Genomic DNA, 27,969 nt, shown 5'->3' with positions numbered 1-27,969 from the left:
AGGCCAGAGGAACATGGAGCCTGCTGTCAAGTCACTAGGTTTTTCGAGTTTTCAAATTCACCAAGAGGACAGAAAGTTAAGGGCTGACCGTGGAAGCCGAGTATCAGGAGAGCTCAGTACGGACCTTAGGACACTAACCCAGGATATCCTCCTTTACCCTGTGTTAACCTCCAGGTGTCACTGGCATTTCTCTTCCTCCAACTTGGTTTTAAAACCTCTTCCTTTGGAGAACAGTCAAAAGGTATCAGCTTGCCCAGCATCTTTCTTTTTTGGTTTGTAGGGCACATCAAGGATAAAGAGGCAAAGAGGCTGGACAGATCCAGACCTGCAGGCTCTTCTTGGCCCACTTCTGCCATAAGGTGGGCACGTGGCCTTCCATCCACGCCAACTTTCAGCAGACCGAACAGGTTTCTCAGCTTTCAGAACATGAGGCTAAGCCCGGCCTTCAAAATCTCATCCCCGCCACCTCCCACCCCCAGCAAATCCTTTTCCTACTGCATAAAACCAGTGATTCCTCCATCAAGTCACAGTGTAATATATCCACTGACGTAGGCTCTTGTCAAAGAAAATCTCTTTTTCCAGGATGGGGTAGAACTTGGTTGTTCCCAAGCACACACTCCACAGAGGGCCAGTAAACGATAAACCCCTCAGGAGAGGGCGCTGCCCTGCTTTAGGGAGCTTTCATCAGATGCTGATGAGAGTCAGTACTGCCTTTCATTCTACTCCACACGCATCTGCTTATGCCTCCTGACTCCTGCCGGCCCCAGACTGAGGCTGCGATGGGTGGGCCTCTTGTTTCCAACATGTTAAAGGAGGGAAAGTCACCTTCGATCAGCTCTACAGGGCACGTGGAGCCCAGGTGAGGTGAGAAGTAAGGAGGTTCTAGGACGATAAAATAGATGCCACAAATTGTCAGTCAACAAAAGGGGTCAAGATATCCTGAAATACAAACTAAGCAAACAGTCTTTCTGGCAGTGAGCAAAGCAGGCAAACAGTCCTTTCTTTTCTGCTGCCTTCCCTGGTCTCCCAGGTTTCAAGGAATCAAGTTCCATGATTATAAATGAAGTCACTGGCTGCTCCTGTGCCCCACGGTATGGCCCGGTTGATTTAAAAAGCCTCACTGTTACCATCGTATCTTCGTCAACCCAAACATCCAGTGAAAACAGGTAATCTTAATAGAGAGTTTGCTATTAAAATCATGCCCGGTCACACCCTAGAGCCTCAGCTTGTCCCCGAGGTGGCCACCCTCTTCTTCCCTTGAGTGGCTTTAACTCCCCCAGGAGGGTGGCATCCGCGTCTCTCTACAAGGCAGGCTTCCTTCTCAGCTCATGAGAGGGACCTAGAAAGAAGAGGAATCCATGGAGCCCGCCTGGTGGGGGCCCCAGCTGCTCTCCTGCTTGCGGGGGAACAACTGCTGGGCTGTGAGGGTTGGTCCCTGGGCTGCAGGATGCTCAACCTCCATGCAACAAAAGGTACATGCGGGAGATGAGGACGGAGAGGAAAGGGGACAACATTCCCCTCTCACCAGACTAGCTCTCCCCAAGGTTCAGAACCACCGGCGAGCCTCTCTTTTCTGCCAAGGAGCAGAGAAGACCACCTCGGTCGGCCAGGGAGGCCTCTCTGCACCCTGGCCTCCAACTCACTTCTTCCTGCGGATCTTGGGTTTCTTCACAGGCCGCAGATAGGGATTATCGATGATGTTCTCCTCCCCGTTCCGGCTCCCCGACAAGGAAGGGTTCTGCTGCAGGACAGAGGTGTTCTCCTTCTCGGCTCCAGAATCATCCTTTGAGCAAAAGCCGAAATAAAGCAAAATACCAAATGGCATAAGGAAAGAGATCATGCCCACGGTAAGAACTACTGTTAGCATCCCCTTCATTGAGAAATTAGAAGCCCAAGCACCACCTTTTGGCTAATGTGCCTCTCTCTGCCCCAGACGAAAGGAGGCCAGGCAGCGGCTGCTATCAGAGGACGGCGAGCCCAGCTTTGACACAGTGGAGCACAAAACACGAGACCCTGAACCTCTTCAGAAGGCAGGGACAGGAGTGAGAAGGAACAGAGAACTGGGAGGGGCAGAGTCAGGGGCTACCATTTAGACGCCTCAGGGAGGAAGCCCAGCCTGTGCGGAGACAAAGAAAAAGAGAAGTGGCTCCCGATGCCCTGCAGGACTGAGAGGTACAGGACTGAAACAAATCATGTGCGTGGGCACCCCCTGGACCAAAGCTCATGCAAATCATAATCGATTTTCCCGCAAATTCTCAAATATCTGGTACTTGCAACATGGTACAAATGATCATATCCCAGCAGAGGCCAGAAACTGCTCAAGCCCTGAGAGCTCCCATGAAGGCAAAGCAACACCTGCAGGCACCAACACAGGAACATCATGCAAAATCTCCATCTGCAGCCCGTGGATCAGGCCTTTTGCTGTTCGTTTTTTGAGGAAAGTGATTTTGGAGAAAAGCTTATAAGTTTGGATATATTCAATATGATCTCAGTTAAAGATTTTTTTAAAATCACAATGGGATGTAGACATAGAAAACAGTAATATGTTGAAGTTTTACAGACGGCTTCTGGAAATATGGGTGATTGATTCTCCTTTCCTTTTTTACACTCTATTCTATTTTCCAAGTTCTTTAAAATGAGCAGAAGCTGCAGGCGAAGGGGGTAAAAATCACACGAAGCAGCTCAGGCCCAAGGGGCTGTAAGGGACCAGAAGCAGCTGGTTGGGCTGCGCCCCCTGGTGACAGACCAATGGTTCTGTCACTGGGATTCCCGTTCTGTAACTTGAGGCAAAAGAGGACTTGACCTCAGCCAGGAGATTATGCTGTCAGAAGACAGGGGGACAGTGGACAGATGGCAGGTTCTTCCATAGGGACCACTGGCCTAGGACGGCAGCGCCAGTCTGGGCTCAATGAGACTGAAGAAAGCAATGACTCTGAGGTTCGTCTGCGTGCCCTCTCACTGCCCGCCAGCCCTGTTCTCCCCAGAGGCCCAGTTCATCCAGGGCCCCTGTGCCTTCCCTCTCCAACACCCAGTCCGGTGGCACTAGAGTTGTTGTGGACCTCCTGGAGGCTCTCTTGAAAGCGAGTACCCCAAGATCAGCCTGGCTGGCGCGTGCCAGACTAGGTGCCGGACACAATGTCTGACCACACTGAGACCTGCCTTGGATACCGGGCTCCGACCTTTCTGAAGTTCTTAACGGCTCGGTTTAGTAGCTCACCCCTACCTCCCTCCTCTCATCTCTCTACAGGAAACGCCCGACCTTCAAAGTTACTGGAAGTTCAACTGTGCCTTAAGTGCTTCCTGAGATGATTAGGGTGGAGGGGACCCAGTCAGGGGTGCCCTGGGATCACTGCTGGAGGCTCCCCCCACTCAGCTCGCTAAGCCTCATGAGGCCAGGACTTGGGGCATGAGTCATGGGACAACAGGTTTCTCTACTCCCAAGGAGAGCTTCTGGAAATGCCACTTTCTTTGCTGTCTTTGGGGACAGGCAGCCTTGAGATGGGGAGCGACAGGAGGAGTAGACTAAAGAAGTAAAGTACTAAAACGACTGAGATTTGTAAAAAAAAGGTGGGAGTAGAAAGGTCTGTCAGGAGCGACCTGGGCCAGGAAAGGCCAGACTCAGGGCATGTGTGCACGCTCCTCATGCACCCCCCTCATGCACCCCATGCGCCCTGGGTGACTGCATCCAGCCTCACAGCTTCTACCACCAGTTCCACGGCAGCATCCCCCACTTGAACCTCCCCAGCCCTCACCTCTCCCTTGACCTCCAGGCCTCCACGGCCACTGTCGCTCAACCACGTGCCATCTCCATGTGGCGGTCAAGTAGGCATCTCAAATTCAACGTGCCCAGAACTAAACCCCGAGCACAAACAGCTTCTCCCACTGTCTTCCCGTCCTGTCCTCCCAGCTATCCAAGCCCAAAACTCTGCAGTCACTCCTGCTTGCTTGCTATCTCTGGCATCCCACAGCCAATCTGTTGGGAAAACTTCTTGGCCTTATCTTCCAAATACAGGCAGAATCTGACCACTTCCACTATCTCTACCGTGATCCCCCTGGTAGGACCTACCAGTGTCTCTTACCCGGATGGACAACGGCCTCCTAACTGGCCTCCCGCCACAGTCCCTCCTCTGCCTGTCCCGTTCTCACCAGCGCAGCCAGTGCTCCTTGGAGAAGTTCAGACCTGCCTCTCCTCTGCTCCACACCCTCCCAGGACTCCCACTTCATCCAATGAAAAGACAGTTCTTAAAATTGCTCACAAGGCCCCGCCTGATCTGAGCTCTCCCTCCCCTCCCCCGGCCCCACCTTCCTCAGTCACACCTCCACTCTCCTTTGTGCTATTCCCCAGGGCTTTTGCACGGGCTGTTCCCTTTCCAGGACACTCTTCCCCAGATATCCACATGGCTCACTCCCTCACCTCCTTCAAGACTCTGCTCAGACGTCACCTTCTCTGTGATGTGTACCCTGAGCACCCGATTTAAAACTGAAACCTCCACCCTTTACCCTGGATCCTCCCCTACTCAGTTTTCCCCCCGTAGTACTTTCGTCTTTTACAAACTATATAGTGATGTATTTACGTATTACGCCTACGGTCATTCCCCCACTGCCAACACACAGGCTCCCAAGATGCAGCTGTTGTCTTTGTTCTGGCCACTGATGTGTCCCAAGCACTCAGAACAGTATCTGGCACTTACCAGGTACTAAACAAATACTTGCTGAGTACATGAATGGTACATCGTTCAGAAAAGAGTAAAAGTTGAGACACTGGGATTGCCTGCAGAAGGCAGCTAGTTGAAATGTATGAGAAAATAATCCTCTGATACACCAATTTAAAATGAATAGTCCTGGGACTTCCCTGGCGGTCCAGTGGTTAAGACTCCACGCTTCCACTACCGGGGCCGCAGGTTTGATCCTTGGTCAGGGAACTAAGATCCCACATGCTGTGCAGCGTGGTAAGTAAGTAAAGTAAGTAAGTAAGTTAAGTAAGTAAGTAAACAAACAAACAAACAAAATGAATAGCCCCTTCATGTTCCTAGATGGAGTAACCAGAACCAAGTTAAACAAAGTAACTACCTAGCAACAGTCCTTGACAGCTGTGACCTTGATAGATAAAAGAACAATTTAAAACACCAGTTATTGAACTTACCATAACAATGTCTGTAAATGCTAAAGACAGAAAACAACCTAAACATCCACAGGGGACTGGCCCACTAAATCCACACAATGGAACAGGAGGAAGCCATGCAGAGGGATGAAGCAGCTCCTCACATACGGCGGGCAACGACCACCGAGATATGGCCACCAAGAAAGCAAGCAAGGGGAAAGAACTGTTTGTGTTTAAGATAACAGTTAAAAAAACATCTCTAGAAGATTCACAAGAGACTGGTGACACTGGTTGCTTTGTAGGAGGGAAAATGGATGACAGGGAACAAGGACAGGTGAAAGACTGTCACCATACATCTTTTCGTACATTCTGAGCCTTAAACATATGATTGTATTTGCCAGTCCAACGAAATAACAAGCCCCCTGACTGTCATAAATTGTTGCTGGAATCCTTTTCCTGAAGTCTTTTTATTTATTTATCTTGTACAGAAGAGCATATGGTCATACAGCAGGGGCAGGGGGAGGGAGGCAGTGGGTGCCGTGAGCTGCCATGTGCCGGGCACCCGATATGGATGAGCTCATTTTATCTCAGGCTCCTCACTTCCCCTTGAGGTAGGTGTTCCTACTCCTATTTGTATTTGTGAGCAAACAGACTCAGATGCTGGGTCATGCGACCAAAGTCACTGAGCTGGAAAGTACCCTGGTCTGGATCTGAGGCCAGGCCCGTCTGACTCCGAGGCTCAGGTCTTTCTACTCTTTCCTGTCTGGCTTGGCCTCTGGGTATCCAGGAGTCCTCAGGCAGTCCCTGGCATCCTTTCAGCCTCGGTTCACTCACCGCCATGACCTCACCTACGTCATTACATTACCCGGAGTTTTAGATAACACATCTGCAAGCCCTTTAGCTGCTTTGTACTTATAAAGGGACGGTGACGTTTGTTTAGAAGACTCGCCTTCTCATAAGGTGAACCTCATCTTAGTCCGTGACACAATCACCATATCTCAGACCAAGTTAACTGAGTCCAAAACAGAAGTGTAGAATGACAAAGCTCCTCTGCTCTGTGTAGAGCCATGGGCTCCCAGCCCTAATTCTGAAAGGGATAATTCAACGTTAAAGAAATGGGTGTTCAGGCAAGGGAGACCTTCAGCAAATTACTAGAGTCAGCACTGGCACTCTCCACCTGCATCCTGGGGCCTCACACCTCAGAGAACACGAGGAACCCTCAGTCCAGCTACAACCACTGAGCCATCCCTTGCTTAAAAGCCAGGGCCAACCTTAAAGGATGGATGAATGTGGTAACCTGACTCTTAGGGTCCTGTAAGCTTTAAAGGCATTAGAGCTTCAGCAGGTCTGTGACTCTACTTGGCACTTGGCACTTTCTCCCCTGATGCATGAACAAGAGTGGGTCTTATCCTCTTACTTGCCGAGTACAATACATCGTAACCAGAAAAGAACACCCACCAGTTTCAACGAGCACACCTCCCACCCGACCTTTGTCTCTGTGCCCACACATTTTATCTCCTGTCCTGGCTCTGAAATGTCCACAATAAGGCTAACCCCTCCTTATGGGCACAAAATCCCATGCCCTCTCCCTTACCAAAGATCATCATTCCAAAATGTTTCTTTCTCTCCTGCATCAACATTACCAGATCATTTTCATCAGCATACAAACATCCTGTTATTTCTTTTATCTTAAAAAACAAATAAGGGACATCCCTGGTGGTCTGGTGGTGAGGACTCCATGTTTCCACCGTGGGGGGGGGTCCACGTTTGATCCCTGTTGGGGAACTAAGATCCCCCAAGCTGCAAGGTGCAGCTAAAAAAATCAATACATAAAATTTAAAAATAAAAAACAAATAAAAAACAAAATACCTCCCTGACCTCCTTAATTCTTCCCCTTTAGTTACCGCTCCATTTTCTCTCCTTCCCTTCACAGCAAAATTCCTTGAAACCATGGTCTACATTAATGGAACTTTCTGTGATGATTTAACTGTTCATATCTGCGTTGCCCAGTAGGGTAGCCACGAGCCACAGGTGGCCACTGAAATGTGGCTGGTGTGACCAAGGAACTAAATTTTTTCGTTTTATTTAATTTACATCAATTTAGACTTAAATAGCCACATGTGGCTACTGGCCACTGTAACGGACAACACAAGTCCACACTCACCGACTCCAGTTCCTCTCTTCTCTTTCTCTTTGAATTCACTTGCTCTCATTCTTCCTGAAATTGCCATTGTCAAGGTCACAAACTACATGCCCGTTGCCAAATCTAATGGGCAACATCTCAGTCCTCACATGACTGGAACTAACTGCAGCTTCAGACACAGCTGGTCACTCTCTTCTCCCTGAAACACTTTCTTCCCTTGGCCTGCGGGACGCCGCAGACCCCCTCCCCGCCCAGCCCAGTTCCACCACCTTTCCCGCTGTGCCTTCTCCATCTTCTCGGCCGGTTCCTCATCTCCTCACCCTCTGAACAGCACAGAGCCCCAGGGCTCAGTCCTGGCACCTCTTCTCTATTTTATGCTCATTCGCCCCCTAGACACTCACCTGGTCTCGTGGTTTAAACACTATCTACACGCCGAGGACTCCCAGGTTTGCATCTCCTGAGCCCCAAAGCTCCTTGAACTCCAATGCGCCTATCCACCTTCCTACCTGACCCCACCACCCGTATGTCTAATAAGCATCTCAAACTTACCTCGTGTAAACCTCTACTCCTGGCTTCCCCCCTACACCTGTTCCACCCAACCGTCTCACCTGTCTTGGCTGAGGGCACGTCCATCTTGCCTGTTGTTCAGGAAAAAACCCTTGCATTTATCTTTGACTCTCTTTCTCTCACATCCACTCCATCAGTCGCTTCTGCTCCGAAAATAATCTAGAATCTGACCAAATAATCTACCTGTGTCTTCACCTCTACCACCATCTCTCAGCTTCTTGCACCAGCCTCCCGACCGGTCTGCTTCTGCCCTCACCCTCGACCCAGCAACCTCACCGATCCTGAGACCCTCCTCTGCTCAGCATGTCCAGGGGCTCCCATCGTACTGACAAAAAGCCCAAGTGCTTAGGTACCGTTAAGACCTGACTTCCCCAGGAGCTCTCTGACCTCGTCCCCTGCTCTCCTCCCCCCTTTTGCTCATGCCACACTGGCCACCCTGATGGCCTTGCCATTCCTCAGCACAACAGCACCCACCTCAGGGCCTTCGCATCTGCTGTTCCCTCTGTGGGGAACGCTCTACTCCCAGATACATGAGAGCCTTGTTCCCTTCGGGTCTTTACTTACCTGTCACTTTCTCAGTCACCCAATCTAATACCACATCCCCCAGGCTCATACCTACTCCCATCTCCTAATTTCTCACTTTTCCTTAGCTCCATGAGGGCAGGACATTTTGCCTATTTTGCCTCCTGCTAATTCCCTAGCACCTGGCACCTGCCTGACTCTGGCAGGTGCTCATTCAATATTTGTTGAATGAATCAATGGATCCCCAGGACACAGACTTATCCCTCGAGCTAGAGATCGTGCTGCAATTGGATCACCGCGGGCCTATCATGCAAGTCCCTAACATGGCGCCAGAGAACTGAGGTAGGTCCTGTCCAATCCCCAGGGTGATAGGCAGAGAGCAGCACGGGCTACGGCGGGGGGCATGCTGAAGCGGGCAGAAGGCAGGACCCACCGTGCTGATGTGAAGAGGGAGGTTCTCTGTGTCTGTCTGCTCATCCTGCTCCGAGGAATCCGTCTCCTCCATTTGTTGCATCTCCAGCTCAGACGGAAGAAGAGCGGTCAGGTAGGGGATGGTGAAAGGCCTGGCAGCAATCACTGGGGGATTGGAAGAGAGGCCAAGAGCATTATGACAGATCAGCGAGCAGCAGCGAATGACAGTGATGGCTAACACGCTCAAGCACTTACCACAGGCCAGGCAGTGTCCTACAGGCTTTACATGTTATCTTTAATTCTCGCCTCCACCCTATTAAGTAAGAACAATTACCAACCCCATTTTACAGATGGGGAACCTGAGGCCCGGAGAGGTTACGTGACCTCCTCAAGCACACCGGAAGTGGTGGAGTGGGATTTGAACTGGGGCAATATGACTTCACAGCCTACTTTTACCAAGTACCACTAAAATCAGAGAGAACTGGGGCTGAATCCTAGCAAAGCATCAGCTTAGTGATCTTATACCCAAGGTCAGTTAACCCCCCAGCCTCATTAGTAGAGCAGGGATATGGATCCCTTCAACCTGAAGGACTCAAGTCCTGATAGCAGACTTGAGAACTCTCTGCATGGAAGTATATCCACTGAGCTAGAGGGCACTTCAGGTAAATGAGTGACCCAATTCCTCCAAAAAGCACCGAGGCTGAGTAGGAGAAATCATTAAATAAATAAATAAGTAAGTAAGTAAGTAAGTAAGTAAGTAAATAAGCAAATAAATAAATAAATAAAAAAGAAAGAAAGTCTCTGTGCATACTTCCATGGTAGAATGTCATTATCAGGAGACACTCTAAGATTATTTTTAAAATGGCTCAGATGTGGAGTCCTGCAGACAGAAAGAGCTAGGTTTGAATGCTATCTACTCTCCGTGTAACCTTGGGCAAATTACTTCATTTCTCTTCTCTATACGCCTTGGCTCCTGGAATGGTGGAAGTAACAGTTCCTAACTCAGAGGCTCACTCGAGGAGTTCATGAGATAACGTAGGGAAAGTGAGTAGCACAGTGTCTGGACTTAATAACTTAGCCGCTGTGGTTCCGGGGCAAGGCACACAGCGAGAATCCAACAGGAACTTGCTGACTGAATGAATCATCTAAACCAATCTCCCTCACTCCCCTTTGGAAACACTGAGGGCTCTGGAGAGGAAGGAACTTGGTCACACAGTGAAACGATAGTGCCGAGATGAGAAATTATATGGTGAGTCCTGTGAGAGGACGTAGTGAAGGCAAAACCTGGCAGAGGTTCTTTAACTGCCCTGCCCCCGACACCAGGGTCCTTCTACCACCAGGGCTGCCCCTTCTGCTAAATGAGCCTCTCTGATGCCTGGGGCTCAGTCACCCTCGAGGTAACCTCAACTCAATGCACTTCAAGTGCCCAATCCCAACAGAGGCCATTACTGTTTTGGAGTCATCAGTTAGGGACAGGCCCTTAAGACCTAGAAAAAGGAGCCAGAAATGAAGAACAAATTCCACCCAAGACAAGGACAAAGCTTATTCGTTTCTTCCAACGACACTGAGAGAGAGGGAAGATGGGGCGACGATCTCAAAGGACAAGCCAGGGTCCACAGAGGGGAGACACTCACAGGGAAACGTGCTGACGTCATCTTTGAAAAGACTCTGGGTCTCGCCGGTCTTGGCCATAAAACGGGTGAGTGCCCGCTCCACATCTCGTCTCTGGGACGCGGCCTTCTCCCGCAGGACCTGATAGTCCGACACAGGCTCACGGTACGTCTAAAGGGAGAACAGCAAAGACACTAGAGAAATACCAATGACTACACTGCTCTCCTCGGGTTCCTGCCTTGCTGTTGCTCTGTCCTCCCACCCTTTAAATGGCCCCTACGTCACTGAGAGCTGAGATCCCCAAGGGCAGAGGAAGGGCAGAAAGAACTAATATAACGATGATTAACATTTACTTTGAACCTTAAAAGTTAAGAAATATACAAACATTTACATTTATGTGATTGATCCCGGGCCTTCATTTAGCTCCAGCGACAGCTGGATTCAGGCATAAGAGACACATCCTGAAGGGAGAGTGGGAATTCCAGCCCCACACACCTGCCGGGGAAGCCCTGCCGGGTACCACCCAGGGGCCCTCAGTGTAACATGACAATAGAACTTTCTGACATGTTTAAAATCTTCCCGAGATGAAGAATTTAACAGGATTCTGAACACGCTGGTTAAAAACATTAAAATGCAAGATCTTACAATTATTTTTAAGACAACTGTTTGACATTTAAAAAGTTGGAAATTTAATAGGAAAATTTTAACGTAAGTCTTCAAATAATTGGTAGATGAGAATGAAAAAAATTAGTTTTATGATTTATTAAGGGCAGCCTAAGATCCTACCTATCTTTGTACTGTACCTTTTTCAACTATGAGAACTGTTAAAGTATCAAAATAAACTGAACTTAGAACCAGACCTCCTACTTCGTATTCCACCAAATATTAAACCAAGATTTCAAAAAATACAAAAGCTGAGGCTATAACGTGGCTGCCACTAAAAAGGAGCACCAGTTTCCTGAACCTTTAATAAGGGTCAGATGATCTTTCAACGTACATTGTTTTAGTACTGTGTTACATTATAACATTCACGTAAATGAGCAAACAAATACTGAAGCATGTGCTTAATACCGTACTGACAGAGATATGCTACAAAAGAGTTAGAGACTGCTGTGGGTTGAATTACAGCCCCCTAAAAAAAAGATGTGTGGAAGGCCTAACCCCCAGGACTCCAGAATATGATCTCATTTGGAAATAGGGTCATTGCAAGATGTAATCAGTTAACATGATGTCATATGAGTAGGGTGGTAAGAATCCGATATGACTGGTGTCCTTGTAAGAAATGGCCACGTGAAGATGGAGATACAGAGAGAGGGCCGTGTGAAGAGGAAGACTGGAGTGATGCATCTACAAGTCAAGGGGCGCCACGAACTGCCTAGAAACCACCTGAGGCTGGGCAAAGGTTTCACAGGGAGCCTGCCGACACCTTGATTTTGGACTTCCAGCCTCTGGAACTACAAGATAATACATTTCTGTTGTTCTAAGGCACCGAGTTTGTGGCACTTTGTTACAGCAGCTCTAGGACACTAATACAGAAAATCCTGGTCAAGAGCAATGGCTTTGTTGCAATGGTGGCTGACCACCTGCTCCTTTCCCCCCGTATCCTGAGGTGTGGAAAAATCTCCTGGAGGACTTGCCCCAACCCTGCATCGTGGCCATATCTGCACCGGGACGCAGTGTGGAGGTGGGGACACAGGAAGCGAGTAGAAGAGCCTCTGGGGACTCCTATGCACACTGTACCTTCCCAAAGGAAGGTGAAATTGCTAGAAGGCAAACTGGAACACGGAGGACATGTTCGGAAGACATCTGAACTAAGGAGGACAACTAGACTTGTCCCATACAGACCCAGAGCTCACAGTTATGGTAAGTTCCATTTCATATTACCGAGTTTTATTTTTTGGTTTTTTTTGGGGGGCCACACCATGCAGCTTGTGGGATCTTAGTTCCCAGACCAGGGATTGAACCCAGGCCCTCAGCAGTGAAAGCACGGAGTCCTAACCACTGGACTGCCAGGGAATTCCCCCAAGTATGTTTTAAGTAACTCTTTCCCTGATTTCAAAAATAACTCTTACCTATTATGGAAAATTTGGAAAACCCAGAAAAGCACACACAAAACAACAGTTACCTATAATCCCACCAAGAATTACTACCAGCATTTTGTGGAATGTGTCTTTTCTCTACGTGGCTAGGTACTTCTGTGTTTGGGTGGGACAGGCAAAACGGCGCCAGTTTCAGTTTATTTTTTAACTATATTTTTGCCAGCAAACTGGAGAAGATAATTCTCCTTTGCCAAATTGTTTTCCAGTGAGGAAAGACATTCTGAGTTCTGAACTACCCTGTGACCAACAAACTTCTGGACTCCAGTCTGACAGCCAGTAGAATGGAGTCTGCTTTTGCATCAGTCACAGCCCCCAGGGTGGCCTCGTCACTCACCGGAGTTTTGATGTAGGTGTGGGGGTCGGGGAACTCGGGAAAATGGCTGGGGATGTGTGGCGGGTGGGGTCGGTTCTGTCCTGCAGTGAGGGCCTTGGGGGTCACCGGCTGATTGGTCACTGGAGCTGCAACAGAGTCACCGGCGGTTACTCTTCCACCCAAGGCCTTGCGTCTCTACCCACACCCTCCTTTTCTCAAAGTAAATGCTGGACCTCAATGTTCTATGCAACAGGCACTTCGTACTTCTACCAATAAAAGGCCTTTAATGGCCTGAGGACCTGAAAAGGTACCTCCGCCCCCCAACAATGCCCGGCACGGCATGACCTGGGGTGACATTCCCATCTACAACAATCTTGACTGCACGCCTCTTAGGTCGTTGAGTGGGGGGCTGAGACAAGCTAACTACATAAAGAGCAGGTTGAGGACCTAAGGAAGTTAGGTGGGCTGCTAACTCCTTTCAAGAACCCAGGTAACAAAGACAGACACTGAGCCAGGGTAAGTTAAGTGAGGGCCAATGAAAGCAAGAGGGGGTGAAAATGGCACCTTTCACTGCCACTTTGAGAGGAGCATCTTAAAACGATGTCAGCCGGACTTCCCTGGTGGTGCAGTGGTTAAGAACCCACCTGCCAATGTAGGGGACGCAGGTTCTACCCCTGGTCCGGGAAGATCCCACATGCCGCGGAGCAACTAAGCCCGGGCACCACAACTACTGAGCCTGCGCTCTAGAGCCCGCGAGCCACAACGACTGAGCCCGTGTTGTGCTGCAACTAATGAAGCCCGCGCGCGCGTAGAACCCGTGCTCCACAGCAAGAGAAGCCACCGCAATGAGAAGCCCGTGCACCACAACGAAGAGTAGCCCCCGCTCGCCGCAACTAGAGAAAGCCCGTGCACAGTAACAAAGACACAATGCAGCCAAAAAAAAAAAAAAGATGCCAGCCTGAAAAGAGTGATGAAAAAAAAATCTAGTGAATTCTCCCCAGGTCCTGCAAACCCAAACTAGTTACTCCAATCAACTCAGTTTATGGCACTCAGTGTATCTAAGGCAGAGATCATCAGACTTTTTGTATAAAGGACAGGAAGTAAATATTTTAGGTTTTGCAAGCTGTGCAGCCTGTCACAACTGCTTAACTCTGCCATTATTGCATGAAAACAACCATAGATAATAAGTAAACATGGCTGTGTACCAATAAAAGTTTATTTACAAAACAGGAGGTGGACCACGTTAGGCCTATAGGCCATAGTTTACTGACCCTTGATCTAAGGAAGAACAAGCACTCTCACATTTTTCAAGTAGCATCGAGATGGTTTACCTTTCTGGTGACTGAACTTCACATACTAATCCGACTAGCCCAAATAACGATTACATGGTAGGTAGCCCCAAATGATGGAAGGGAGCCTGCAACGAGGCAGTAGCTACACACCAATCCCTGCCCTAGTCAATCAATTCATTCCACCAGCATTAACTGAGCACTCCTGAGTACCTCAGTTCAGAGTCACTTACGGGCAGTGATGACCATCCTCTGAGACCGTTTTGCATAAGCAGGGAGAGTGTCCACATTGAAACCTAAGAAACAGGAGAACAAAAATCACTGCCCAGACCACTGGATACTGAACATGGAAGGGGAAGTAATACTGTGGTGAAACAGTTTAAACTCCCAACTCAAGAGCTTTGCTGCCACTCAAAAGAAGCTCCACCAGAATTCGCGAGAGGGAGTTAGGAGGCCTCTTACAGGGGTTCAGAGGAACCCTCTTTTGATAACTCTCTCAAGCTAAAAGCAAACCAGGAGATGAATGAGGGGATTTAAGCATGCTCAGCAGAGGGGGCTGCCTCCTGGGGACTCCTCTCTCTCTCTCTCATGCCTCCAACTCAGCTGCACTGAAGAAACAGAAACTGGAGGTGTACTCACCCATCTCGACAAGGGTGACCACAATATCTGACAGTGTGGGCTGCGTCCTGGCTGTGTGCTCACAGTAAGACTTGGCACTCCTCCCAATTTCTGAAATGTCTAGGAAAGGATCAAAGGCAGAAAGTCTTACTCTCAGTTCCCAAACACTTAAACACAGAATTGCCAGATGAGCCAGCAATTCCACTCCTAGGTGTCCACCCAAGTGAAAGGAAAACAGGGACTCAGAGTGCAGCACTACTTGTGCATCCATGTTCATAGCAGCACTATTCACGGTAGACAAAAGGTAGAAATAACCCAGTGTCCATCCACAGATGAATGGATACATAAAATGTGGTCTATCCATATAATGGAATATTATTCAGCTTTCAAAAGGAATGACATTCTGATACAAGCTACAACATGAATAAACGTTGAAAACATCATGCTAATGAAATAAGCCAGACAGTCAAATATTTTAAGATTCCACTTATATGAGTTATCTAGAAAAAAAAAATTCAGGGCTTCCCTGGTGGCGCAGTGGTTGAGAATCTGCCGGCCAATGCAGGGGACACGGGTTCGAGCCCTGGTCTGGGAAGATCCCACATGCCGCGGAGCAACTGGGCCCATGAGCCACAACTACTGAGCCTGCGCATCTGAAGCCTGTGCTCCGCAACAGGAGAGGCCACAACAGTGAGAGCCCCGTGCACCACGATGAAGAGTGGCCCCTGCTCGCTGCAACTAGAGAAAGCCCTCGCACAGAAACAAAAACCCAACGCAGCCAAATAAATAAATAAATAAATAAAATTTATTAAAAAAAAAAATTCATAGAGACAAAAAAATTGATTAGGGGTTACCAGGAGCTGGGAGGAACGAGGAATGGGGAGTTACTGTTTATGGATACAGTTTCTGTTTAGAATGATGAAAAAGTTCTGGAAATGGATAATGTTGATGGTTGTACAACATTGTGAGTATATTTAACACTACTGAACTGTACACTGAAAAATAATTAAAATGGTAATTTTGATATGTACATTGTGCCACCAGAAAAAAAAAAAAGGTCTTATTATCTGGTTGTCAAGTTTTTGTTTTTTCTACCTGAAGCTGAACCTCTTTTCAGCCATGCTAAACTCCTTCAGGGGAAAGGGGAAGCATGAAGCTGGGCTCCATGAGTGGGTTTCAGAGGTGGATGGGCAGCTCCAGGAAAATTCTGAAATTGTGCTGAATTTTACATACAAAAGAGCCTTTTTCTGGGATGGGTCCACAGGTCAAAACCATTTTCATAATAAAATGAGACATCCTTTGACTTTTTTAGTCACAATCTCTCATGCAGTTTTCCAGAGGCTATGTCACCTATGATGACATCATGGCTCTGCTGGATAATGGAATGTGTGCTTGTGCATTCTTATGTTTTAAAATGTTCTCAGTTTTATTTTCTAATGTGACAAAAATCTCTCTATATAAAGCCCATGTATACAAAATTCCTTGGGGTCCTCAATATTTAAGAGTCTAATGGGGTTTGAGATGGCTGCTTTAGGAAAACATTGGGTATTTTGAAGTTCCAAACATCAGCTGCAGAGAGTCACCTCAACCCAGATCACGCCCTTCCTGGGGCAGCCCACGTCTAGTGACTGATCAAGACCAGACTACAAAGGCAGGGCTTTGGGGGACTGATGTCAGATACTCTGATGGGCAATAATTGCTCCAGAGCGCCCCACTGAGTTGGCCAATTCTTTGTTTGGCCTGTACTGCAGTTCAATTTCTCTCTCTGCCTAAACCTTTCTCACTTCCATTCATAGGGTTGATTCCGCTCTCAAACACCTTAAATACCCACAACCCTCATTCCATCCTCCCCTCCCCTCCAAAGGCCCAAAGAGGGAAATACAGTGTACATGCACAAGCCTATGTGAGACCGTTCCAGGCTCCTAAACCTCAAGATACTTCCTTTTAAAAGTGGGTTTTTTTCTTTTTTCCATTTTCTAAAACTTATTCACCCTCACTCTGTGTATCACATAATATAGCATTTGATTATATAATGTGTGGCATCTATTTCATGGGAATTAATCCTGACTCTTCAATGAAACTGTAAGTTCTTTGAGCATACAAAACAAACAGCAATAATAACAGCACCTACAAGTCATCGAGAGCTTACAATGTTCCCAGCTTTGACTGTTTTACATATACATCTCACTTATACTCAAAACTCCAGGGGGTACAAATTATTATCCCTGTTCACAAAGAAGGCAATTGAGGTTCAGGAGGTTTAGTGGTTTACCCAAGCTATTAAGTGGCAGAGTGATGACCTACACCCAGGTCTATCTGATTCTAAAGCCTGTAAGTCACTTAACAGTGTTCTTCTTTTTCTTTAATCCTCTCTAACACTATCACAATGCAGGACACAGAACAGATGTCTGGTTGACTCGAAGAAGGCCTATTGTTTCCTGGTACTTACAGCTCTGCAGCATCTCTGTCAATGTTTCCACAGATGCTTTCTCAGCACTCTCAAACCCTGCCTCTGTCAGCAGGGAGCTCACAACCACTTGCAGGGTTCGCCTTCGGGCCAGATGGTAGTTATCAGCAGGATTAGTGGACTGTTTACTTCCCGATCTCTGTGAATCAGCAGCCCAGAAAGAGAAAACGTTTTCATCCAGAGGACAAGGATGCAGTCACAGAGTTCACATACTGCCAATGGCAAGCAAAGGTTCTTTTGCTAAATACTTATTTATTAGTGCTTAATAAGATGTGGTAGTCCCTGATGTTTAGACTTACAGCTCTTGGCCAAATGAGTAATAACTGAGCACACCGGGGGCTCTAAATTCAGAGACAGCCTTTCTGCCTACCTAATACTTACAATTCCAATAACAAAACGGCTGTTTTCTACTTTCTATTTTAGCAGATTATCAGAATATGTAACTGAAGAAACACGCACGATGGGACTGAACTCATATCCATCTCCCAGAAAAAAGTGACCTCTCTCTTGTTCCTCCCATCCCCACACCATTTTGCTAACGAGGAAAATTAAAACAACAAACAACACATGATGCTAAGTAGAGGACCTACAAGTAGGAAGTATTTTGAAACGGGAATCCCTCCCAACTTTGGCGAGCCAATAAGAAGGCGAAAGCGGCCTCGTTGCACCAATCAGGAGGTGTTCCGGGCTCCCAACCCCCAACAGAGAACGGGCCAATCAGTATACAGGTCCACCAACTCAGGAGGCAACCGCCGAGTCTCGAGAAGAGGGTCACGTACGGCTTGAAAGACCCTCCTCCACTCAGCGCTCATGGTGGGGCTGGATTTCTGGGTATAAGATTGTAGCCCAGGCTAGGGGAAAGTTACAGAATGTCCCGACTCTCTCGGCTTCGGCCCCGCGCCTCCCGCCCTTACCGTTCCGGAGCTGCCAGCCCCGGCAGTGGCCGCCGCGTCGGCCATCTTGCTCTGGCGTAATGTGCATGAGCGCAGGGCAGGATGGGGCTTGTAGTCACGGGGCGGGGAGGAGCGGCTAGGGGGCGGGGCGACACGCGCCCCTCTGGGCTTTCCTAGGCCCAGCGGGGTCGGGAGGGTGTGTTGGGTAAGCCCGCTCACTTTGCCTTTTGTGAGCGGTGCGTTCAGTAAGCCCCGGAAGTGGCCAGGAAAATGAGCTCTCGGTTTTACACCTATTTTGAAGTTCAGTCGCTTTTCGTAAAAAGCACATCCCTGGAACACTCCAAAGGTGCTTGATAGCAACCTCTGCCTGGGTCCCGCTGGGTCCTCATCATTTACTCTCTAGGGGAGGGTCTGGGATTCTGTATTCTTAAAACCTCCAGGCGATTCTTCTGAGCGGGAAATTTGGGGAAACCTTGTTTTGTGCTGGCGGCCCCGCAGCCCACTTGGAACTGGATCCCAACAGCCACCCAGTCCAGGTGTTCCAACGCATCCCTCTGCCTTCTCGCCGTGTATTAATCCGTAGGTATTTGCCGGGCAAGCCGGGAAGCACCGACGGCAAGAGACTGTCCCTTGCCCGCCTTACTCCCAGGCCGTTGCGTCAACGTGGTGCATGTGGTTTTCTGCGGTTCACTCGCGGGTCAGCCTGTCCGGGAGTCCTTCGTGCACCACGCCTCATTCGTCTCCGTTTGCGGGTGTCTGGCAGGACGCAGAAGCTGGGTTTGAATCCCAGCACTCAGCAGCTGTGGGATTTCGGGCACATTACCTGATCTCACTGTGCCTCGGTTTCCTCTTTTGCGAAACTGGGATGGGATGGATAGCAGGGGGGAAAATGAGCTAATACACTCAAAGGGTCTATCACTGTGCAGACGTAGCGTAAGAGGTCAAGAAGCAGCGCCTAATGTTATTTATTTCCTGAGCGGCGAGTGGATGAGTGGAAAACGCTCACAGGCAGATGTCTGGAAACCTGCGCTGCGCCTGCCCGCGGGGCGCACCTGCGGCTGGGGGGCACCCCTGCCCCTCACTGGGGGAACGTGCAGCGGGATGTGCGGGCTGGGGTCGCTGCGCAGGCTGAGCCGCCGGGAGGAGTCGGGGCCCAAACCTTAGCTGAGCGGAGCACCCAGCCCCTTTGTCTCCCCCGCCCCCTCTTCCCCACTTCCTGCCCAGCTTTAAACTCGGGATTGGCGGCGCGGCGGCGACTTTGTAAACACGCCGCGCCTGCGGCGGTGGAAACTGGTTCTGTTTGGGCGTCTGGGGGAGGGGTGCACGCCCCTCGCCGTGGCTGGAGGTGGCGACCCCCTCCCCATCTCCCCAAAGACAGAAGCGAGAGGCGGCGGGAGAGAGTGTGTGCAGCCACAGTCGGTGCTCCGGGGGGCTCACCTGCCGAGGAGGTAGGCTCGAGGGCTGGAGAAGCCAAGACTGATGGGTGTCAGCGTCTGCCCTCTTCGCTGGGGCCTCCAAGCTGACGCTGGACACCTGGGCGGGGGGTCTGAGGTGGGGGTGGTTAAGGAGGTCATGGTGTCCTCATCACCTCCCGGTTGTCTCTCAAAGCTCGGGTCAGTTTCTTTCAGAGTTGCACGTGGCTGAAGGGCGGAGAAGCCCCCCAAAGCCCTGAGCTTTCTCTGTGTCTGCACAGCCACCCTCCAAGCTGATCTGGAAGCCCAGTGACCTCACTGGGCTGTCTGTTGTCGTTCTTCATACCTCAGAGGTGGGGTGGGAGGCGGAAGGAGGGCAGAAGCCGTGTGGGCAGGGAGCCTTGGGGTCATCCTGCCAGCCAGGGCCGAGGGAGGAGGCCAGAGGACAGGACTGGAAAGAGGGACCTCTCAGTGGCAGTCCCTCTGGTATCTGATGGGTACACAAGTGACGGCCTTACCCTCTTCTGTGTCTTTTCGTGTGTCAACAAGAGGAATAACTGAAGAAATTGGTTGCTGTTAATGAGGGAGCCTTAATGTATTCATTTGCAAACATTGATTGAGCACCTACTGTGTGTGGGATTGGATGGGATGCTGAGTGTGCAGTGATGTTATTCATCCCTAGTGATCTCGCCCGAGTCATAGAACAACAGAGACAAAGTGTCAAGTTGGGGTGGCTGGGAAGGCTTCAGAGAGAAGAAGACATTTGAGTTGGTTCTGAATGATGAATAGTCACCAGGTAGAGAAGTGGGGGGAAGTCTTTGTGGACACTTACTCATTCTGCAGAGCTGGACTGAACCCTGACTGTGGTGTTGGGTGTTGGGAAACAAGAGGGACCCAGAAACAGCTCTTGCTCTCTTTAACCCACTGTCTAGACCTGAAGAAGAGATAGGAATGAACTGGATGAATTCAGGGAAAGGCATGTTTCTGGGCTGGTCCCCAAGACCCCAGAAATTCCCAGCTAGGTGCAGCTGGGAGAGTCTACCCCAGGGTGATGTAACAGTCATACAATCTTTAGGCACACCCCGCCCCCCCGGTTGCTAGGACTGTTTCTTCTAACAAATCCTTGCTCTATGCCCCCCACCTCCATTCTCTCTGGAACTAGACATGAGCGAAAAGAACTGGATCTACCATTGCTTTCCTGAAGATTCTTCTGCTCTTTCAATTCCCAGGCTCATTTGAGAGATGGCTGACACGGTGAATTCTTTCACCACCTGTTTGCTGTGGCTGCACTATCTGCACAGGCTAAATATTGGGGGTATAATGGGAAACAAGTCAGAGCTTCTACTTCCCTGGGATTTAGGAGCAAAAGCATATCTGAGAATTCCAGCAGGATCCGTCCTTGAGACCATGACCTCCATGATCCCAGGTGTCTTTTCTTTCCCATTTCCTTCCTTCAAGGGTTCAGAATACTAGCTAAGGCTTATATAGCACTGTCAGGTACTCTTCTAAATGTTTTAGGTGTAATGTCTCATTTAATCCTCCTAACAGTTCTATGAGGTAAGCACTAGGCTTATCTCCATCTTATAGATGAGGAAACTCAGGCATGGAGGAGATAATTTTCCTAAAGAGGACAGGGTTGGGATTTAAACCCGGGTCACTTGACTTGGGAGACCCTGTTCTTAACCATTTGGCTAGCCTGCCTCCTTGACTGACCACATGGAATGTGCCCTTGAGCCAGGGGCTTGGGAATTTCCAAAAGGGAGGCTATGGTCCTGTGTCTCGGGTGATACAGAGAAGCGCAATCTGTTAGCTGAGTGTGGGCGCTGGTGCTGTTTACAGGGAGCCCCAGCAGGCCTGGAGTTGTGGGGACTACACAGAACTGGTATCCTTTCCTAATGGCCATGTGTGTGTGTGTGTGTGTGTGTTTTCTCCTGAGTAAGCCTCAGTCAACAAGAGGAGCAAACCAAGGTTTGATGCAAGAAAGATGCATGGAGGTGATGTGCCAGAATCTGGGGAGATGGGAAACCAAGATACCTCTTTTGCTGGGAATCTTTAAGAGCAGAGACCCTCATATTCTAGATTCCAAGGGGAACAATCCAGCTTTGTAGCTGAGTAAGGAAGATGGTCAGGGAGTAGAAGCAATCTTAAGATGTGCACCTTACTTCCTCACAGCTGTTGCATCCCAAAGCTGCATCCCAAAGCTGCGTCCACGCATCTGACCCCATCCCTCTAGGCAGACTGGGACTTGCCCATGATGCCAGCCAGTGCCACAGGGCAGAGGTTCCATGGATTCCAGCCATTTTTCCACTACTTTTCTGAAACTCTAGATTTCTCACATGAGCCCTCTAACAGATCTGGGGAGGCCCAGAGGCTGTCCCTCTCTGCCTGCAGTCAAACTACCTCTAGCCTCTGTCTTTGAGGGAGGGGTGTGGGTTGGGGGGATGGGTGTTGATGCTGGGAGTTGAGGGTAGAGGGTGGCCACACCGAGATCACTGGTACGCAGGATGTGAAGGTCAGAACTATGTGGACCTCTAGGCCACTCCTCTACACAGACACCCTCCTTCCTCCTCATCGTAGGGTGGGGTGCGATGGAAGCCTCGGCATGCCCCAGCCCCCTGCCCCAGGCGCTGTTCTCTAGGTTGAGAACAGGTTGTACTCTTAAGAAACCACAAGAGGAAGTTTAGGGAGGGCTGGGGGTGGGGAAAGTTCTGGGGCCCCTGCCAAGTTTCCCTTTCTCTGCTGAGCCAGAGGTGTGTTTATTTTGGTGTGTTTCTCTTGCCCTCAAAGACATTTAAATTTTTTTTTTTTTTTTTTTTTTTTTTTTTTTTTTTTTTTTTTTTTTTTGCGGTACGCGGGCCTCCCACCGCTGTGGCCTCTCCCGTTGCGGAGCACAGGCTCCGGATGCGCAGGCTCAGCGGCCACGGCCCACGGGCCCAGCCGCTCCGCGGCACATGGGATCCCCCCAGACCGGGGCACGAACCCGCATCCCCCGCATCAGCAGGCGGACTCCCAACCACTGCGCCACCAGGGAGGCCCAAGACATTTAAATTTTAAACCCTCTGAGTGTCAAAGAACTGTCAAGGCCTGCCCGTGTTTATGCGTGTGTGTGTTTATGCGTGTGTGCGTTTATGCGTGTGTGCGTGTTTATGTGTGTGTGTGTGTGTGTTTATGTGTGGGTCGGTGGGGGTGTGGAGGTGGTCAGACACCCCTGGAAATGGGATTGCAACAAGGTACTCATTTGTTGGATTTCACCTGGGATTTGTCCTAGATGGGAAAGGCTAACTCCACAAAGTCTTCTTTTCTCCTCTCTACCCTTTCACCTTACTCTTCCCCAAAGCGCTCCCTACAGCCCCAAACACGAGAAAAATGTGGTTATAATGGCCACTTAGGAGCTGAATGATGTTGCCAGGAGCTGTCCTAAGTGTTCTACCTGCCTTATCTCATTTGATATTCACCGTAATTCCAGGTAGTAAATGCCTCTATTCCCAATTTATAGATGAGGAAACTGAAGCTTAGAAAGGCTTAGAAGCTTGCCTGAGGTCACACAGCTAGTAAGTGGTAGAGCCCAGATTTGAACACTGGTCTATCTGACTTCGGAGCCTGTGCTCTTGATGTCTATTTAATCCTCAAATTAGAGCATCAACTTCCCCAACATATCAGACCCTGCACAATAGGAGGTTGAGATCCAAAGATGTTTTAAAATGGTGCTACTAGTGTGTGTGGGGGGGTAGTTTGGGTATAGAATTGGAAGAGAGATTCTCTGGAAGTTAATATATTAAAAAAAGATACCCGAGGGAAAGGAAGATGTAGTGGGTGAAAGGTTAAGGCCAAACTGGAATTTTGAAGCAAATGGGGAGAAGATTTGGGAGGGATACCGTAGCTGTGTTCAAACATTTGAAAGGTTGCCTTTGGTAGCCCCCAATTAGGAGACTGGTGGAGACAGATTTCCAAAAAACATAAGCACTTTCTAACAAATAATTGCCTAATCCCCTTCTGCAGAAGTGAGTTCCTCATCTAGGGGGGTCTAGAGCACATGCCTGGGAGGGGCTTCTGTGAGCAAGAAGGCCTCAGAGCCCCTTCCACCTCTAAGCCTCCCGTGTGATTATTGACCGGCTTCCCTCCCCATCTGTACACCAGGTGGAGCTGTTGCCCAGTGTGTGGCTCCAGGGCTGCTGGATGGGGTGAAGAGCGCCACCTGGTCCTTCAGCCACCAGCTGGTTTCCTGGGGCCTATCCCCCACCCCTTCCTCAGCCATCTACACGCCAGGGGTCAGAGAGCCACTTCTGACCCAGCACAGCCCCTGTAAAATGCTCTCTCAGGTTTCCTCTGGGCTCAGGCCAGAACAAGCAGGCCTCCGCCCCTGGGGCAGTCTCCCTTTCCCAGGTCAGGGATTCCCCTCCCTCCCTTCCTTCGCTTCCCCCTCCTTGACCTTCCTTTGCCCTGGAGATAGAAGGATCTGTGTCAGGAGCAGAGGGCAAGACCAGCAGCCCTTATGGGCGTGGCCTTTCCTAGCATTCGAGGGCATGACACCCATGTCATGTCATCTCTTTTAAGATACTCGAAAGCCGCACCTCTCGGAAACTATTTGCCCTCAGCGGCCTGACCAGTTCTCCCACCCTATTTAAACAACCCCAGGACAGCCACTCCTAAGGAGAGACAGCAGGGGCCCAGACGTTGTTCCTAGGAAGGAGGGGCAGCAGAGGGCTTGCCTGGTGCCTCGTTTGTTGACCCAGATCTGCTTGCTGTTCTCTGCCCCCCTCCAACCCTCGCCGCCCCTTAGAAAGGCCCAGGGCCACTGGGGCCCCAGGGGCACAGCAGGCAGAGCCCTACATGTGCCAGGACAGAGAGTGCAGTTCCAAGCCCTGTGGTCAGAGGGCGCCATAGAGGCCAGGCCCAGAGAGCAAGGCCCTCACCAGCATGTTTCAAGCACTTAGGAACTCACTACCCACCACCCTCCAACACCAACCCTGTGAGGCAGGAGGCCCGTTTTATAGAAGAGGAAACCAAGGCACCGAGGGTTAAGCAGCTGGCTTCCATGTACACAGCAGGACAGTGGCCGAGCTGGAAGTCTGACGTGGCCGTTTGGCTGTAAAGTTTGTACACATGACCACTAATCCGTGCTTTCTTTCATGGAGTGGCTCAGAGGGCCTGTGCTCTGTGCAGAAACCACCCAGGTTTGAGTCCTAGCTTGGCTTCTTCCTGGCTGTGTGAAACTCTGTTTCCTTACCTGTCAAGTGAGTGTAACTAGTCCCTACCTCACTGGATCATTGTGAGGATTAATGGTACTGATATTCGTCGAGTGCTTACAATATGCCAGGTGTGATCTTTCTTCACTGTAGAATTTTTTTTTCTTTTTTTTTTTTTTTGGCTGCACCGTGTGGCTTGTGGGATCTTAGTTCCCTGACTAGGGATTGAACCCGTGCCCTCGGCAATGAAAGCGTGGAGTCCCAACCATTGGACTGCCAGGGAATTCCCTTGCCAGGTGTGAAATTTTTTTGTCCTCACAGCAGCTCTGTGAGAGAGGTACTGTCACTAGGTCTTTACAGACAAGGAAGCTGAGGCACAGAGTGGATACACAGTGTGAAGAGCCGAGGCTTCAGGGCCCACGCTCTGCACCAGGCTTAGGAGGTAGTACACTCAAAGCCCTGCCAAGTGCCAAACAGGTCGTAAACCCTTATACGTGATACCTCTGTCGCCATCATATCATCATCACAGTCATCTCCCAGACTGAGGTCCTGGGGCTGGTCATGGAGGGCTATCCAAAAACAAGGGGGCAGCCCTGGTTTCTTTCCTCACCATCCCACCAATGACTTCATCTCATCCTCTTTTCTAGAATAAAAATCGGCCCACCAGTTCTGGCCTGTGGTCAGACAATTGGACAGAATAGTTGAAACTGGGACAGAAACTCCCAGTTCTGGCCCCAGTGCTGTCTGCTGCAGCTCGTCCTGCCTTCTGTTCTCTGTTCTCTTCCCTCCAGGCTGCGTCTCCTGGCCCCTCCTCTGGGGGCCCCGAGCTCTGGGAAAGGAAGCCGGAACAGGGCCTCTGACAGATGCAGACCTTGGGCTCCAGCTGGAGGTGTTAGAGGCTGTGGGAGGAGGAGAGGACTGGCCAGGGGACGGGAGGATGGGGCACAGAGGGCCCCGAGGCTGCCTTCCCCTGTCTGTTCTTCACAGACTGTTCTTCCTGAGCTCTGGTTTATTAAGCTCACTCTGCTGGGTGCTGAGGAATCAGCTTGGAATAAGACGCCGGGGAGGATTTACCCTTCTCTGGCAAGTGGATATCACAAGCTGTCTTTGGATTATGGAGGGGAAGAGTGCTGTTTCCTCCCAACACCAGGCCTCTGAGAGTCAGGGCTGCTTTTTCCTTTCCTTCCAGCCCTATTCCCTTTTCTCTAAGCAGGATCTACTACAGAACCACAAACTTGGAGACTGTTCAGAGGTGGAATCTATTTTCATCCCAGTAAGTGAGGACCTTGGGGTTACAAACTCTCAGATGTACTGGATGGCTGAGCATAGGCCAGGGTGTAGAACATTCTAATAGTTTTCCCAGGCCCTCTCTCTTTTTCTTTCCAGTCAACTGGTACCTGCTGGTCTTAGGGGCAGCCACCACCTTTTCTTAGAATTCTACCTTTAGGACCAGGCTGAGTTTTTCCTCTTGGGTCTCTTGGTCTCCAAGTCCTTTTCTGCCTGGGGCCCAGCCTCTTGGGTTCTAACTCAAAACTCTTTCAAACCATTGGACATGAGCTTGGTGCTTCCTGGGTAGTCCTCAGAAGTCTTGCATCTCCCCTGCTTCTCCTCTGTCGCAGCTTCTAGGAGTCATTTTTGGTATTCCTTGTAGGAATCTATTGTGTGGATTTTCTCTGAACCCTCATTTCTTCACAAGCAGGTGGCAGTGAAGACGTTGGGGGTAATAAGCGCATATGTTTGCACAGTACTTCCACGTGCCGGTGACTGTGGAAAGTGCCTACGTATAATATGTACCATGTGTAAATAAGTTTATAATAAATATGCATATTTATTAACTCATTTCTCATTTACTCATCACAAGAATCCTCTGAGGTTTCCTCACTTTGCAGATGGAGAAACTGAGGCAAAGAGGTTAAGTAACTTGCCCAAGGTCATACAACCAGTCAGTGTTGAGAGCCCAGTGCTGAAAGAACCCTGACTGGAGTCAGACTTTTCATGCACACCGTGTGTGTGTGTGTGTGTGTGTGTGTGCGCGCGCGCGCGCGTGCACTTAGGAGTGCCCACCCACCAGGGGAAGTGTGAGGGGACCCCAGGTTCCCTGTTGAGATGTCCTGAGATGTCCTGAACACAGCATCAGGGCCGGGCAGAGCAGGCTGGTAGGCCCCTGAACTGCCTGTGTGTGACAGTGTATTTGTGTATGATCTGCACATCTGTGTGGAGGTGTAATGGTGTGGATACGCATTCCCCAGGCAAGCCCGGGGCCTCCTCTATCCCTCAGTGCTCCTGGCTGGAGCTGCAGGCTTGTCTCCTAAGCCAATCAAGACGGCAGGGAAGGAGCAAGGAGCGCCCTGCCCTGCCCCAGCAGGCAGGTCAGGTGCTGCACACTACCCAGGAAGCAGGAGTGGGTGGTGGCGATGTGAGCTTTGCTAGGTGGGGCTGGGGCCCTGACCTTTCTGGGGCACCCTGGATGAATCAGCCCGACCACAGCTGCCTTAACTGCAATATGGTGCAAACAAGCTTTTCCTCCAGCTCCCTCCCCTCCCCCCTCCATGCTCATTTTCCTTTCCTTTCTCTCCTTGGCAGGGGTGTGCCACCAGGACAGTGGCTGCGGGCACACCTCTGGAGTTGGTGGTTAAGCTGGGTCCTGGTGCTGGACCTGCAACCTTTACCTTCTAGATACTCCATCCCAAAACGGGCAGCAGCTCCAGCCCGGGGTGGAGGCCACGTACCCTGCCCAGAGGACAGGACTGTGTAGATGTAGGACTCGTGAGTTCACCCACCTGGCATATCCCTCCAACAACATCTATAAGCCTCAGAGGTCTTGTCCATTCCTCATTTACAGTAGAGCCACATTTTATGCTGTGTTGGGTTCACAGTCAGTGTAAAAACAAAACACATGTCGACATTACTATTTAAGTCTCCTTAAACTGCTCCTAAAACACAGTATGCATGGCTTGGGCATTCTCTCCCATCTCTAAGGATCTCCAGCACAGCCAGTTTTCACTGGGACAGATGGCGGAGTCTTTGGTGGGAGATTATGCTGAGCTTGGGGAAGGGCCCACGTTGTATGAACAATACGTGAGTTTCTGAGGCTGGTTGGTATCTCCTCCAGTAGGTAATACTGGATTTGTGGTAGTTAAATGTGCACATTTAGGAATTCAGTATGCATTCGCTTATGGGTTCTTATGGGCTCCCTGGGTTGCAAGAAAGGTTTGAGTGACAGTACTGTGGGAATCTGGAGGAAGGAGCAGTTGCTTGTGGATGGAACCAGGAATTTCTCCTCAGAGGTGCCATTTTTACTTATTTAATGGCCGAGTTGGGTCTTCGTTGCTGCACG

At 49.8% G+C, this 27,969-nt stretch overlaps 1 protein-coding gene across 2 annotated transcripts; it reads right to left on the bottom strand.

Moving 5' to 3' along the window:
• Positions 1–821: 821 nt before the first annotated feature.
• On the bottom strand, positions 822–18,100 carry TAF8 (TATA-box binding protein associated factor 8; the record flags this gene model as incomplete). 2 transcript variants are annotated; one of them, XM_079713549.1, is made up of 9 exons in its annotated part: positions 822–882; positions 1,644–1,783; positions 8,767–8,909; positions 10,379–10,526; positions 12,789–12,913; positions 14,290–14,352; positions 14,696–14,794; positions 17,124–17,280; positions 18,056–18,100. In XM_079713549.1, 9 exons carry the CDS (start codon positions 18,098–18,100, stop codon positions 822–824), a joined length of 981 nt encoding a protein of 326 aa, XP_079569675.1. The 2 variants fall into 2 exon arrangements, with proteins under 2 accessions (XP_079569675.1, XP_079569676.1); XM_079713550.1 differs by lacking the exon at positions 822–882 and having other exon boundaries at positions 1,640–1,783; positions 18,068–18,100.
• Positions 18,101–27,969: the final 9,869 nt, after the last annotated feature.

This window comes from Hyperoodon ampullatus (assembly GCF_949752795.1).
Source record: "Hyperoodon ampullatus genome assembly, chromosome: 10".
NCBI classification, from domain to species: domain Eukaryota; kingdom Metazoa; phylum Chordata; class Mammalia; order Artiodactyla; family Ziphiidae; genus Hyperoodon; species Hyperoodon ampullatus.
This window is presented reverse-complemented; position numbering and strand designations above follow the sequence as displayed.